Source organism: Lampetra planeri, chromosome 37 (assembly GCF_965212315.1).
Source record: "Lampetra planeri chromosome 37, kcLamPlan1.2.h2, whole genome shotgun sequence".
Lineage (NCBI taxonomy): Eukaryota > Metazoa > Chordata > Hyperoartia > Petromyzontiformes > Petromyzontidae > Lampetra > Lampetra planeri.
The window spans coordinates 5,068,598-5,083,044 of NC_136143.1; the positions used below are offsets into that span (position 1 = coordinate 5,068,598).

The window sequence follows — 14,447 nt, forward strand, 5'->3', positions numbered from 1 at the left end:
CTGGGTCTGTGTGTCTAGCAGCCCCCCATCCCCTATACTTAGCCAGCGCGCTGTGAGAGTATCGAGAGCGTGCGGTTAACACGGACGGAGCCCTTTGGCACGGCGCGGAAAATGCCATCGCGGTAAACATGGGGCGGGAGATATCCACACCAAAACGGATTAAAACTCTCTTCGCCAGGGGGTCTAATTGCGTAACTGATATCCGTTTAGTCACGGCTCGTGGAACGTATTTCGTCCGCACGCATTCGGTGGGCGCACACGGGATTATCATTATTGTTGTTGTTGTGGTGTGTTGCTGCGTGGGTGTCATTTTTGTTTAAAATAGGAGGGCACTAAATAGCACGTGACTGGGCCGCTTCACGGTGTATTAAAAACGCAAATTGTCGACACAACGCATAATCGTATTACATGCGTCGCGGTGGATTTTGGGGTCCGGGGGGTGGGGGCGAGATTCAATCGCCCGCGTGTTAAACTTAAAACAACACCACACAAAACCATTGGAACCTCATTTGCCAGTAAAACATATGATAATTGGTTTCTTACCCTTCTATCTGGCAACAAAACTGACCCCGAGCTCTCATACTCTGATGGTGCATTGTCTTTGAGTTGTGCGCCTTTTGGCGTCATCTGGTCCAACCCATGTGAGACTAGGCTCTGAGGAAAGCTGTCTCGGGTGTGGACCAATCAACTTCAAGGACAGTGCATACATTATCAGAGTTGTGTTTTTTGTTTGCATTATGACTGCAGGTATTGTGGTCTATGCAAACATGACTCTTTGTAAAAAAAGGTGTCAGTTTTGTTGCCAGATAGGAGGGTAAAAAAACAATTAACAACACCACACAAACTTCGCCTTTTAAGTCCCTTCGCGCGTTAAGTAGCAACGCGGCCGCCGCGTTGTGTGGTTGTTCTTTTTTATTGTGTTCCTTGAAATGTATTCAAACGCTTTGCTGCTAATGGGGCACCAATGGGACAGAGATTAATTGGGGTCCGGACCTCGAAGCAAGGAGGCGCAGAGGGGAGGGGAGGAGCGGGCATAGTCCAGAATTGGTGTCATCAAAGGCAGAAGAATCAAGACGAGGGCAGATGGCGATCGGAGGCAGACGCGTGCTAAGAGCCATTTTTCTTCTTCGTGTGATTCGCCGTCAAGGATGCCAAACATCGCCGTCATCGCCAGCCATTATCTATCCGCTGCTGGATGAGGGCCCTCCCCGAACCGTCGCTGCCACCGTTACATCTCACTCCCCGCACGCGAGGCGATCCCAGCGCTCCGTCTCCGCCCCGATGCAAGCCGCCTCCCTCCTTTGGCTGCCGTTAGGTCGCCAGTCTCGCCTCCTTCCCCAAGGCCATTCTACTTTTGTTGTTATCAATCGACGTATTGGTGTCCTTCCCCCCCCCCCGCACCTCCGGTTAGCATGGTTGGCTACGTATGGTGGTAAAGAAGTTCAACATACATACATACATAGGATGTTGCTGAGCCTGTGTTTGTTCCATGACCCACGTGTTACTATCTCTGTCTCTCAGTCTCCTTTCGAAGCGTGCCGCTCTCTCTCTCTCTCTCTGTGCTTCTTTGTGGAAATTATTTTACTAAACTCGCAAAGATAAATATCGGGCTGGGTCCACGAGCAAATAATGGGATCATCATGTATTGCAATTCACGTTCGTCCTATAAAAACAATTCCGATCAATCGTTTATTCATAGAGCAATTAGTCGATCCAAAATCAACAACATCAACAACAAAAGGTGCATGGAAACCACGGTCACTTTTCGTTCTATTCGTTTGATTAGTAGGGGCAAGTGGTGCGCTTGGGAGGCAAGGGGGTGAGGCGTAAGGTTACCAACCGTCCCGGTTTGGAGCGGGACAGCCCCAGTGGTTTCGCGCGATCAACTCGCGATTCTGGCAGGAGTGGGGGGGGGAGAGGCTTAAGTCAAGTAGTTGAACCGGGGTCTAAGTCGCGAGGACGGGGGCCAATGTTGCAGTGGACGTGGGGTGGGGAGGCCAACATAAGAAACAACGACGCCGTTCCCACGTGCCGGTGGTGCTAGCGATCGAGTGGGTGTGGCTTCGTAAAAGTGGGCGAGGCTAACGGAGGGAGGGAGGGCTGGCGGGGCTGCTCACCGTGTATCCCGGTTGAGCCTCCCAGAGATGTATTTGATAGCGCGAGTAGCTTGGGTGGTTAGAGGTGCAGCTTTGTGTGTTTAGTTTGTTGTCCTTCATCCGCATCTACGATTAGCACGGTTGGCTACGTACGGTGCGAAAGAAGTTCAACATACACGCGAGGGGGGGGGGTGTGTGCGGTGTGGGGGGAGGTGTGCGGGGTGGTAAGGTTGTGGCGGCAGGGCGGGGCGGGTTGGGGGGGGAGCCACGCGGACCCTCCTTCACTTGCACGTCTGAACGTCCGCCAGCGTCTCGCACACCCGGCACCTCACGTAGCAGCACCACATGAACTTGCACTCGCATCGCTCGGCGTGTCGCACCACGTGTGTGTTGTAGCCGCGGCCGCAGCACAGCGAGCCGCAGCCCTCGGGCCCGTCCGAGAACTTATCGCACTCGCGCCCCTTGGTGCCCGCCGTGCCCACCGCGCCGTTGCGCACGCAATAGTCGGGCGAGTCGGCCACGTGCACGAGCTCGTCCTTGTGAGCGGCGTGCTTGCCCCCGTGGAGGTTGCCCCGACGACGCAGCTTTCCCTGCGACTTCTCCACCACGTGCGCGCTCTCCTCGTACTTGTCCTTGAGCAGCTTGCCCACCTTGTCGAAGCTCGCCATGCCCCGCCAGCACGTCTTGACGGCGCACGAACCCGAGACGCCGTGGCAGCGGCAGTGCGTCGTCATCAGCATGGAGGCCGCCTTGGCGATACAAAAAAAAACAAGCGCGCCGCTTAGTCGCGTAACGCGCGTCGTCGTCGTAATCGTATTTTAAATATTTGCGCAGCGCCTCGGTTCGATGCGCTTTTCGTCGTTTCAAAGCGGTACGGGAAAAAAGAGTGATTTTGATGGCAAGCGGCGGTGCAAGGGCCGAGGAGTGAATGACAGCAACAGCGGGCACGTGGGCATCACGAAAGGGCTGTAGGGGAGGGACAGGATGGAGTGGAGGGGCGACGGGAGGGAAGAGGATGGGCAATGGAGAAGAGGTGGTGAGGCTTGAAGAGAGAACGAGGTTAAGGAGGGGAGCTGCTGAACGCACAGGGGGAGTCGCTTCCAGTGGTAGGGTGCGAGGAGAAAGAAATACAGAAAACGGGAATGGGCAGAGGGAGGAGGGACAGTGAGAGACATCGAGAAGATTGGGAACGAAGAGGAGGATGAGGCGGGGGACATGAAGAAATGAGAGAGGCGAGACGAGGAGGGGGGGGGGCATGGAGAGATTTACATACGAGCGTCAGGTTTTTTTTTTTAAAAGACGGCGGTGTAGTGAATGGGAAAGCCGGTGGAGCTGACGGAGAAGAGGCATTGTTGCACTCTCGGCTAGGTGAAGACCCCCCACCTCCCCTCGTCCCTCCGGTGCTGCTACCAACCAATCTGACGGAGCGCACGGTGCGCTCGACTCATCATCCACATGTAGAATCGACATCACGCGTTTAGAGTATTTGTCTGTTGCGATAAATGTCCACGCGATAAGCCACTTTGTCGGGCGACCGCTTGTGACCAGGTCGCTTCTGAAAAAGGGCTACGATGTATAGCTGAGTGGGTCTTACCTGGTCAAATAAAAAGAAAATAGTTTAAAGCTGGCAAGAACTGGAGTCATTGACCTGCCCTTGCACAGATAACTCGAGAGAGACAGTATTATGCAAGCCAGTTTGATGGCCTGTTTGGACATCTGAAAAATAGTTATATCGCTCAGTGGGTAGAATAAAATAACAAAAATAGTTTATTTTTAGCTCGGTCCGCAAGCGGGCATTAATGATCCTGCTGGTAGGGGATGGAGGGGGGAGGTGGGGAGTTGGGGCATCGCTGTGATCTCGCGTGCAAAGAGTGCGGACATCCCGACCGAATCCCTCACCTGCCGGCCCGCCTCCACGTTGTGCAAGTTCATCAGCGCGTTGTGTCCGCCGGCGGCGCTCTCGGCAGCGTCCACGAACTTGCGGCCGAAAGTGAGTCCGTAGCGGATGTCGTCCGAACAGCCGCCCCACTGCCATCCCTCGCTCTGCGAGCCGCCCTTCAGGGAGGCGTCGCACGAGCAGCCCGAGACTTCCCCCGCGCTGCAGCCACGCGTGATCGAGTAGACGAGGCCGGCGCTCGCCACCGCGTAGATGAACGCCGTCTCTCGCGAGCCTGGCCGTTGTAAGGTTGGTGGGGGGGGGGGGTGCGGGGGGGGGGGAGGTGGTCAGAATTAGAATATTTGTTTAGACTGGAGGAAGAATCCGATGAGCTATGAAGCTTTTTTTTCTCGGGGCGGGTTAGCAAGTTACGACAACAAACCATGCAACATTCAATAGGAGTGCAACGTAGAGAAAAAGGTCAGCAAGTCACGCAATCGTTTTATCATAAAAAGACAGATCTGTATATAAGTACAAAATCCATAGGTATATGAATTCCTGCCACTTTTTCAACACTAAATGCAGGCTTTGGGCAAGGTAGCAAAACAACAACAACAACAACGAAAACAACAACAGTCCCAGACCACACCAAGACACCAACACACAGCGGGTCCTCAGTACAATTGCACATTAAAATAATGGAACGATCGATACACGGCGTGTACAAGTTACGGATCACATCGCAATCACACTGTGGCTGTATCCGGCACCAAAGTAATCTGCTGCTTCAGGCCCAGAGGGAGACCACGGGGAGGGCCGAAGCGCTTCAAGCTGGTCGCCGTCGTGGCGCCAACCGGAATCGTGGTCCACATTTTGTGCCAGCTTCGAAAGGATCAACCACAGATTGCTCAATGAGGATTGCACCCCCCCCCCCCCCGCTCAACTGCCTGAATTTGGCAGGACCCGCCTGAAAAATAGACGTGAGAATCAGTGACGATTTCCTGGGCAAACAAGCGGGGCCGCCACGGTGACTCGGAGATGTTAACTACCTCGCCTTGTATACAGGAGGTCGTGGGTTCGGTCCCGACCATGACGTCAGGACTGCTGCGTGACGGTTTTTAATTCACGACCGTCTCGTATTTCTGTCACGTGGGTTGCGGCTGTTGAAAATTTTAGTTTGTTAACGGATTCAACAACATCTTAATTTGTTCACGGATTCAACAAAACTGTTTGTTTGTTAACGGATTCAACAAAATGTTAGTTTGTTAACGGATTCAACAAAAATGTTACTTTGTTAATGGATTCAACAAAATGTAAATTTGTTAACGGATTCAACAAAATGTTCGTTTGTTAACGGATTCAACTAAAATGTTACTTTGTTAGTGGATTTAACAAAATGTTTGTTAACGGATTCAACAAAAAATGTTAGTTTGTTAACGGATTTAACAAAACTGTTAGTTTGTTAACGAATTCAACCAAAACTGTTAGTTTGTTAACGAAGTCAACAAATAATGCCTCTTCTTGTTATTTTGCTTTCCCTATTCTTGCACGCTGGCCAGGTGTCTTGGAAGAGGTGAGAGTACCCACACTTTACCTTGTTAACGCCCTCTACCCCATTTAAACCGCTTGTTGTTATCGCTTCAATGGTCACACTGGGCGATCCAACCGGTCGACCTCTCGATTGCAAGTCCGGCGTTTGGCTCTCGCTAAAATCGGCGCTAATCTCTTTGCCGCGAATTAAATCCAAAAGGCCGCTGAGTTGGCACGGCTGTGTTAGAGTTCAACCTCTCGTGTGCCACGAAGACAGTGGCTGGTGCCAGTGATGTGGCCTACAGGGTGTCGTGCTAAAAATGCTGCGTCGCGTGCATTAGATGGCCTCTTGTCATTGGAACGTTGAATTTATAAAACTAAAATCATTAAATATTCATAGTTTACCAGGTTAAGGCCCAACTAAGCTATGTAGCTCTTTTTCAGAAGCGACCTGGCCACAAATGATAGCTCAACGAAGTGGCTTATCACGTGGAAATGTATTGCAACCAAATACTCCAAACGTACGTTGATTCTAAATGTGGAGGGAAAAAAACTGGAGGAACCAGAGACAATTGCGCGCGACCACAGGGAGAGAGACACGCAAACTCCAAATATGCATGCGTAAAGGTTAGGATCCGACCCACGACCTTCTGCAAACCAGGCGAAGTAGTTAACATCTCGCCACCGTGGCGCCCGCATCAGAGCCGTTCCACAATCGTTCGAGCGGCGGAGAGACACTGTGAATCTTGATGCACTCTCATCTAACACAATGACTGACTCACCCGAACTGCACCCAAACTCGTCCGAGATGCAAGCTAAGCAGGGCCGTGCCTGGTTGGCAGTCTGATGGAAGACTGCTTTTGAATGAGAGGCGTTGTCGGCTTGGGCTGTGTGCAAGGTAAACAGGAGAATGCAATACAGCAGTGGATGTAATCTAATTGTGTGGATGTGTGAGTGTTATCTCCTCTTGTCAAATGGTTGTACCCTGGGAACTCAGGTTTCTTCCTAACACTCAATCAAGGATTCTAGATTTGAAGCTTTCGTGACTGCAAGGATTCATACTCTTAGGTTTTTTTCGGTAAAGTCACGTCGGTAAAAAATAAATATATTATTTCTATTATTTTAATTATTTATTTTAGTTTTTACTTACGTGACTTTACTGAAAAAGCCTAAGAGTGCTCAATCAAGGAATTGGTCCGTCACTATGCAGGACCTTCCCGAAAATAAGCTTGAGACCAAATCTATTTTTCTTACCAAGGGCCCACTAAAGCGACCTGGCCATCATAAGTTATAGCTCAACGAAGTGGACGGCTTCTAATGTGGACATTTATAGCAGCCAAATACTCTTAAGATAACCCTGAAGGTGCCCAACATCGTCTGATCTTAGAAGCTAAGCAGCTCTGCAGCCTGGTTAGTACTCGGATGGGAAAGACTGCACGGAGATGTCAGGCGTGAGTTGACCGGGAGACGGCGGTACAGATTCTTGAATCTATCTGTGCAGAGCCTTTGAGCATGATCCCATCGTATGTATGTATGTTGAACTTCTTCTTGGTTCTTTCGGTAAAGTCACGTAGAAGGGAAATAATAAAATAATAAAAATAAAACATAATAAAATAATTCTCACGACGTTTCGGCCACAACGCAAGCAGCCGTCCTCAGGTGAAGAACAGGTCTGTCGGGGAGACAGCGTCTGAAACGTCGTGAGAATTATTTTATTATGTTTTATTTTTATTATTTTATTATTTCCCTTCTACGTGACTTTACCGAAAAAAACAAGAAGATGAATCCCTGCAGTCACGAAAGCTTTAAATCGAAATATGTTTAACTTATTTCGCACCGTGTACGTAGCCAACAGTGTGGATGGAAGGCACCGTTCAAAGCAGTTTGAAGAGAGCTGCCAGTCTACACGGAACAAAACGTGCTCTCCGTGTTGTTTAATGATCGTCCCACATTCGACTGCGTTCGTCTAGGCCGGGGGACTGGAGAGTTATTATCACGGGACCTTTTTTGCCAGTATCAAAGTATGAAAAATAAGATTCCTTGCGAAAGCTATCTATTTGGTGTTTCAACATCCTAAACCCTGTTTGATTGCCAGAAAGTGTAAAACCTATTTTTATTTTTCATATGGAGAGTTATTAATCGCGCTCCTTGGGAAGCGATGACACTGCTCACTAACTTAAACACGGACTTGTAATTTACAAATACATACATGCCATACGCTAGGCTAGCAGAAAACTACACTGAACCGGAGCTACGGATTATATAGACATAAAATACACGTGGCATATCCCCATTGCACACATAGCATATACACACTAAATACACATCGCATACACTCACTGCATACGTGCAGCATATGCACCCGGCATACAAACATGGCGTAAGACACGGTATCACGAATGGAAAAATTAACCTTCAGGGTATGTTTGGAGACATTCATGAAGAAGACTGTACAGCTGGGCTCAGGATAAATATGAGCAGGACAAAAGTGGATGTTCAGCAAGTTCACGAAACAATTATATATATATCATTGTAGGAGTGGCACAACTGGAGATCGCTCGCTTTCGTCCCATTTCATTTTCGCAGCAACAGTGGCGATCAATCTACACCGACTCTCAAGAGTCACTGAATGCCCCCCCCTCCCCATCTCATTCTTAAAGGCCCCACCTCTTTCTTAAAGCTCCACATCTTTCTTAAAGATCCCACCTCTTTCTTAAGGGCCCCACTTATTTCTTAAATGCTCCACATCTTTCTTAAAGGCCCCACCTTTTTCTCTAAGGCCCCACATCTTTCTTAAAGGCCCCCACCTCTTTCCTAAAGTCCGCCACCTCGTTTGCGTGGCTTTATTGAGTGGCATTGAGCTTTACTCGGCGCTTCAGAGCCACGATCATTTATATCTGTGAAATATTGTACGTGGTACGAATTGTATAATTATTATCATTATTGAAGGCGGGCTAGGGTCAAAACATTTTGACATAAAAAGGCTGCCGAGATTAAGTTTGGGTGCCTTTGGAAAACGAAACTTAACAATGAAAATATGATGCACATGGGTCACAAAAAGTTTTAAACGGCACACTGATATAAATTGTACGTATGTATGTTGAACCTCTTTCACACCGTACGTTGCCAACCGTGATAATCGGAGGTGCTAATTTAAAATAACCACAGGAATATTGCGCTATAAAAGCATAACTTAATCATCTACGGTTATCAAATTGGTCACTGTAGGCATCGAGTGATTAGTTCATGGACAGAAGTTATATTAATTGTGGCTTCGCAAGACTATATATATGGTGGATGTTCACCGCATGGGCAGGCTTTTATCCAGCAGTAGATCGACCATGACCTTTGATAATAATAATAATACTAACGATAATAAATCAAATCAAACTATCTTAAATTACGATTGTTCACATTTCGTGACAGTAAATCAGACTTGAAAAAAAGGTTTCTTGGTGAACGCTTTAAAGGTGAACCGTTCGTGAACGTTAGCGGCTCGTTTTGAGAGAGGATTATATAGACGTGCAGGAGAGAGGCCACGATGGCGATGGTCCAGGTTTCACTTTTAAAATAAAGAGCACAGCAGAAATGAAAAACGGGATTTTAGACTGTTTAAGCCTGTGACTCGTGTGGATTTTTTTTTTAGAAGGCAAGTCACCAAAACCAATCATAGGCATGACGGTCAACATTACAAGCTGGTCAGTTTAACTCGCGACCAATATTATTCATAATCAACGTTTTTGGGTTTAGATCGCGTTATTTATAAATGTGTCGTTACCCTCCACCACCCGGCACGGCCAATCAGTAAAAAAGTGTCACGTTGACAAAAAACAAATAGTTCACTGCTTTAGCCCACCGGTGTGTTGAAGCATGAAACCACAATATTTACAATTTGAGTACGACGTTTCGCTGGTAATTGCATCCAGCATCATCGGGCAATTCGCCAGAATGGTGAGGCTCTCCCGTTCTTATATAAAGCTGGTCACCATTGAACAACGATACATATGATTTCTATATAGGAAACATATCAAACGTATCGGTGTATATGAGGCACAGAATAAGCAGTAGATTAAATAATATTCTATACAGCTCGTTCCATGCTGTAATATACTCTTTTTTGTTAGTGTGTGTTTTTGTGTGTGTGTGTGTGTGTGATACTGCGTTGGCAGTGGTGTGGGGAAGCGGTAAGTGAAACTGTTAGGGCCCTGCGCTACGAAACCGGCGACTCAAGTTTGATTCCAGCTCACGGCCAACACCAGTGACGATTATCTGTACCGGTCCTGGGCTTCCCTTAGGTCGGCTCAGTCACACATGGGTACCTGATGCGGTGTGTAAACATCGCCACTGGGGGGACAAAGGCGGCCGGGCGTGGTGCTGGCCACCCACCCCCTCGTGTGCCGTGCCGGCCTTCATAGGTGCTCACAAACAGCAACTTGCCCCAACAGTCTGTTAAGGCTACACGTGGAATCTTTGCTTTTTGGCAATGTTACACAAGTATGAATAACACAAACTCTAACAAAAAATGTAAATATCATTGTTGTACAAGTAAATAAATAAATAGATAGATAAATAGGTATATTAAAGACGCAATTACCCTAATTCCTGGCAGAGCAATGGAGGAAATAAGAGGACTCCTAGCTTCGAAGATGCGTACGTTTAAACGCGTACGCGACTACGAAAAGTTCGCTCGATAATCAAGCCCCCAGCCCCCCTTCCCCTCCGGACGCGCACTCACCGCGAGTTAGTTCTTGTCCAAACACCGAGTAGTCGCTAGTCGTGGAGCAGTTCCACCGTTCGTGCTTAAACTGACTCTGGCACTCCTGGATGGCCGTACGCGCTCCCCGCTGAATGCTGCCCAGGATGTCAGGCTTCTGCTTGCAAACTTCTATTTGCCGGCTCGGCAGTCCGGGAATTTGCGAGCAGCCCAGCTTCTCTGGAAGTCTGGCCGGTAGCATTCCCAGCCACCTTTAGAAATGAACCAAAAAAAAAGGCAATTACGTCCTTAATCGAAATTAAATATTTCGTAACGCCCGTTAGTGCGATTTACCAATTGTTACGTTTTTGAAGGCGTGTTGTTCATTTTCCACTTTCCCCCGCCAACGAACTGAAACACTTAACGTCCAGCACCCACAGCCGCCTTCGGAAATAAAAAGCAATTACAGCCTCAATCGAAGTTACTGCATAACGCGAGAGAGATTTATGAAGCCATCCCCTTTTCAATGTTTACGATATTTATTAGATTTTTTTTCTCCATTCACCCCTCCCGCCCCCCCCCCCCCCAGAATGTTTGTACTTACATTCTGTCTTCCAGCCACTTTTAGATCATAAAAAGCAATTACAGTCTCAATCGAACGTAAATCCATAAGGCACGTGAGATTCATCGAGCTGTGAATTTGTTACATTTTTTGTTACCCGTCATTGTATCCGTTTTTTTTGTTATTCAATCCCCCCCTATTGCCCCGAAGAAGACGCGAACGCCCGTCGTACTCACATCCAGCTACCACTTGAACAGTGAACCAAAAGCATCGCGATCGCGATGATCGGAACATATCTCCGGTCGATCCCGCAACGTCTCGCCATCTTCGTAAAGATCCTCCGACTCGCCCCTCCGTTCGTCGTTTCAACTTCTCGCTCGAAGAAAAAGAAAAAAGAAAAAAGAAAACCGAACGGTTTGCCCGTATTTTGAAAGTCGGTCGCAAACACAAATTATTATTTGTAACTAATTTTCCTTTCCCCCACGCCGCCGCCCCCACGAAAAGATATAAATCGTGGGGCAACGCGCTCGCTCGCACGAGTTCTGGAAAGTACGTTCAGCGTCGCCCTTCCAATCGGCAACTCCTGCGGCGAGCGGTGCTAGTTTGGACAGTTTTGATGCTCACACACATATATATATAACCTCTTCATTAACTCTGCTGCCGTCCCATCAGGATCTGGGGGAGCCAAATGCCCCGTTCCGCTTGGCTACGTTGTATTTCAAAAAGAAAAAGTGGCGTTTTTTGGAGAGGAAAAAAACAGAGACAAATTAGCGGGCATCAAACGCTTTTCATGATCCTGACAAGCTGTTGATGGATGGCGGTGGCTCCCTCTCAAACGTGCGTGCGTGACTGGTATATGGAAATGGGGCAGCGCCTCGATCCACCTTGTGTACTCGCGAGATCGTGTTTATTGTATGGTGCGGATGTCTGTACACAACAGGGGTCAAAACAATGTCTAGTTTCGCACAGGATCTTGTGTTTCCTGCTGTTAGAAAAGATGTTTTGGGTTTTTTTGTGGTTGTTGTTGTTTTCAAAAAATAAAATGCTGATGTCGTTCACATCACGGGCTATTTTAAATTTGTTTGATAGATATTTAGCCGTTGCGTTAAAAAAAGAAGGTTGTTACAGACTTCAGTATGGTGAAATTTATAAATTGTGTGATTCGGATTCTTTGCGCACTTTGATGGGTAATTTATATAAAATCTAAGAGCTTGTTGAACATCTTATTTTGGAGATGAATCTGGTGGCTCAGTGGTGAGCGCAGTGCACAATGAACCCAATGGCCGTAGCTAACTCCCTAGCCATGGCTAACATGAGAACCGAGTGATATCTGAACCGGTCTTGGAGGGGCACCAACTTCAACAACCCTAATTGACCAGAGTGGTGGAGTATAGTCAAACAATCCCTATGACCAACATGGTATTCATCCTAGATTTGAAGCTTTCGTGACTGCAAGGATTCATACTCTTATGTTTTTTTCGGTAAAGTCACTTAGGTAAAAAATAAAATTGAAATTAATAAAAGTAAAATAAAAATCACGACGTTTCGAAGGCAACACAAGCTTCCGTCTTCAGGTGGAACCGTCACAGCACGGTTGCTGTATCTTGATATCTTGATACAGCAATCGTGCTGTGACGGTTACACCTGAAGACGGAAGCTTGTGTTGCCTCCGAAACGTCGTGATTTTTATTTTACTTTTATTAATTTTAATTTTATTTCTTACCTACGTGACTTTACCGAAAAAACCTAAGGGTATGGTATTCATCCAGCAGTGGATTGAGAAAATGGATATTGATAATTATTTTTTAATTCAGGACAGTCAGCTCTAAGTACAGCACAGCCATTAATTATCCATAATATTTCATGCATTTCTTGCATTTCACTTGCAGAATTAAGTTGATGATGATGGAGTTTACATGATTAATATTGCATATCATTGCTCGAGAACACGTTAAAAGTCTTGAAAAATGCAATGACATGCACTTTCAAATAGATATAGAAAATTTATATTGGAAAAACAATATTCCAGAATGTATTTGTATTGATATATTTGTATTCAAATATCCCACGAATGTAATATGAATTTCACCTGTATCTATCGATTTATTTTGAAACTAAGATGCAAGTTTTTTTTTTATGTAAAATCGCCCCCAACCCCTCCTGTATTCAGTAGCCAACCGTACCGTACGTATCCAGCCACGCTAACCTCCGATTAGCGTGGTTGGCTACGTACGGTGCGAAAGAAGTTCAACATACAAACATTTTAATGGGCTATACCAAAGTGGATGGGCAGGTTGCGTGTAGTGGGGTAAAGGGTGCATAAGCCCATCTCTTCAAAGATGATCTGGCTAGCTCAGAAAAGTCGGCCAAACACCCTCTTACAGCACCTCTCACTGGCGGTTGGCTTTGGAAAGCAATTGCAGGGATGCACCTTGACTGCTGTTACCTAATTTATCATGCCCGTTATTTTTAACCAATCCTCTATGGGCGTCTCGTTCCATTAGATGGCACGCGATTTTTACAACTGCCACTTTTATGCACACACCGCTGTTCATTCGCATCGCTCTCAATGCCCCGTCACTTGATCTGCTGTCGCCCTGCGGGTTTTTTTTTTGGTCTCTGTCCCCACATCTCCTTTCAATCTTTCCCTCCCTCTCTCTCATCTCAGTTGTGTCTCCTATTGGGAGAGGCACTTGAGATTGGGCCGAGACAGACACTGAAATTCAGTGGAGCAGACCAGGCGTGTGTGGGTGGTGGCTTGTGTACCGGTTTCTCCCGCCCCCCCCGCTCCGTTTATAACCCTGGCGGCTTCTCAGCCACGCGAGACATTCTGCATGGACACGCAACCTCTCATAAGCAAACAGTTACAGAATAACTGAACAGGAATTTTCTTGTTTCGGGACACCAAAAGACATTTAACAAACCAGATTACTTTCGGCCACATACCTTCTAATCCATACAGAGGCCACATGTAAGAGGCATGTTTAAGAAAGTGATTTTTTTTAATTTTATTTTTGGAAACTTATGCTGCAGTGTGTGTGGCTTCCACACAAAAACCGCGTGTTATTTTCTACGAATCCAGCCGTACAAATTACGTGATATCCGTGCTTGGTATGATAAGTACGAGGCAGTGCAGAAAGTAGGTTTCTGACCAGCTCCCACTCCGAAGATTGGACCGTGTTGTGCGTTCTTCTGGTACGCCAGCTTCCACCCACACACTCGCAAAATATTGTTAGAAAAAGGTAATTGGACTTAAATTCCAAAGCAGAGCTCTCCTGAAAAGATGTGAAAGAATCGTTCTAAGTTTTCTTTACTCGACGTGTTTTCTAGGAAAGAGGTTCCCTTTGCGTTATGAGAATTCAATATGTAAGTGTGTGGCTTTACATTCCTTCTGAAGGGACCCACGGTATATTCAGACGTTCGAACCGCGTTTAAATCACGTTTTGTATCTGTTGAGTATTTGCTCTTTGACGAGCTGATAATTTTTCAATTTAAGCCGGGTTACCAAATCTTATCAGCGTCGTGACCTCATCAACATGAAGGTGCCGAGCATATCGTCAAAGATTTCAATCTGTGTAGGGTGGAGTGCAATTAGTGCTGTTGTTGGGAAACTGTCTGCCAATATCACGTGTTGTTGGTGGTCAAGGGATGGCAGTACAGCAGTGGAATCTTGAATCCAATCCTGTGGAT

The 14,447-nt window shown here is 46.9% G+C and overlaps 1 protein-coding gene across 1 annotated transcript; it reads right to left on the reverse strand.

Moving 5' to 3' along the window:
• Positions 1-2,377: 2,377 nt before the first annotated feature.
• On the reverse strand, positions 2,378-10,458 carry WNT16 (Wnt family member 16). Its single transcript, XM_078611612.1, has 3 exons — positions 10,238-10,458; positions 3,996-4,267; positions 2,378-2,845 (listed from the first exon to the last, which is right to left on the reverse strand). The coding sequence occupies exons 1-3, from the start codon at positions 10,455-10,457 to the stop codon at positions 2,378-2,380; spliced, it is 960 nt and encodes a 319-aa protein (XP_078467738.1). The 5' UTR covers position 10,458.
• Positions 10,459-14,447: the final 3,989 nt, after the last annotated feature.

Coding starts and splice junctions, on each gene's coding strand:
- WNT16 (XM_078611612.1), bottom strand. CDS start 10,457: ATGCTACCGGCCAGACTTCCAGAGAAGCTGGGCTGCTCGCAAATTCCC. Junction 4,268..10,237: donor TGGACAAGAACTAACTCGCG/GTGAGTGCGCGT, acceptor TACAACGGCCAG/GCTCGCGAGAGACGGCGTTC. Junction 2,846..3,995: donor ACGTGGAGGCGGGCCGGCAG/GTGAGGGATTCG, acceptor TGTATCGCCAAG/GCGGCCTCCATGCTGATGAC.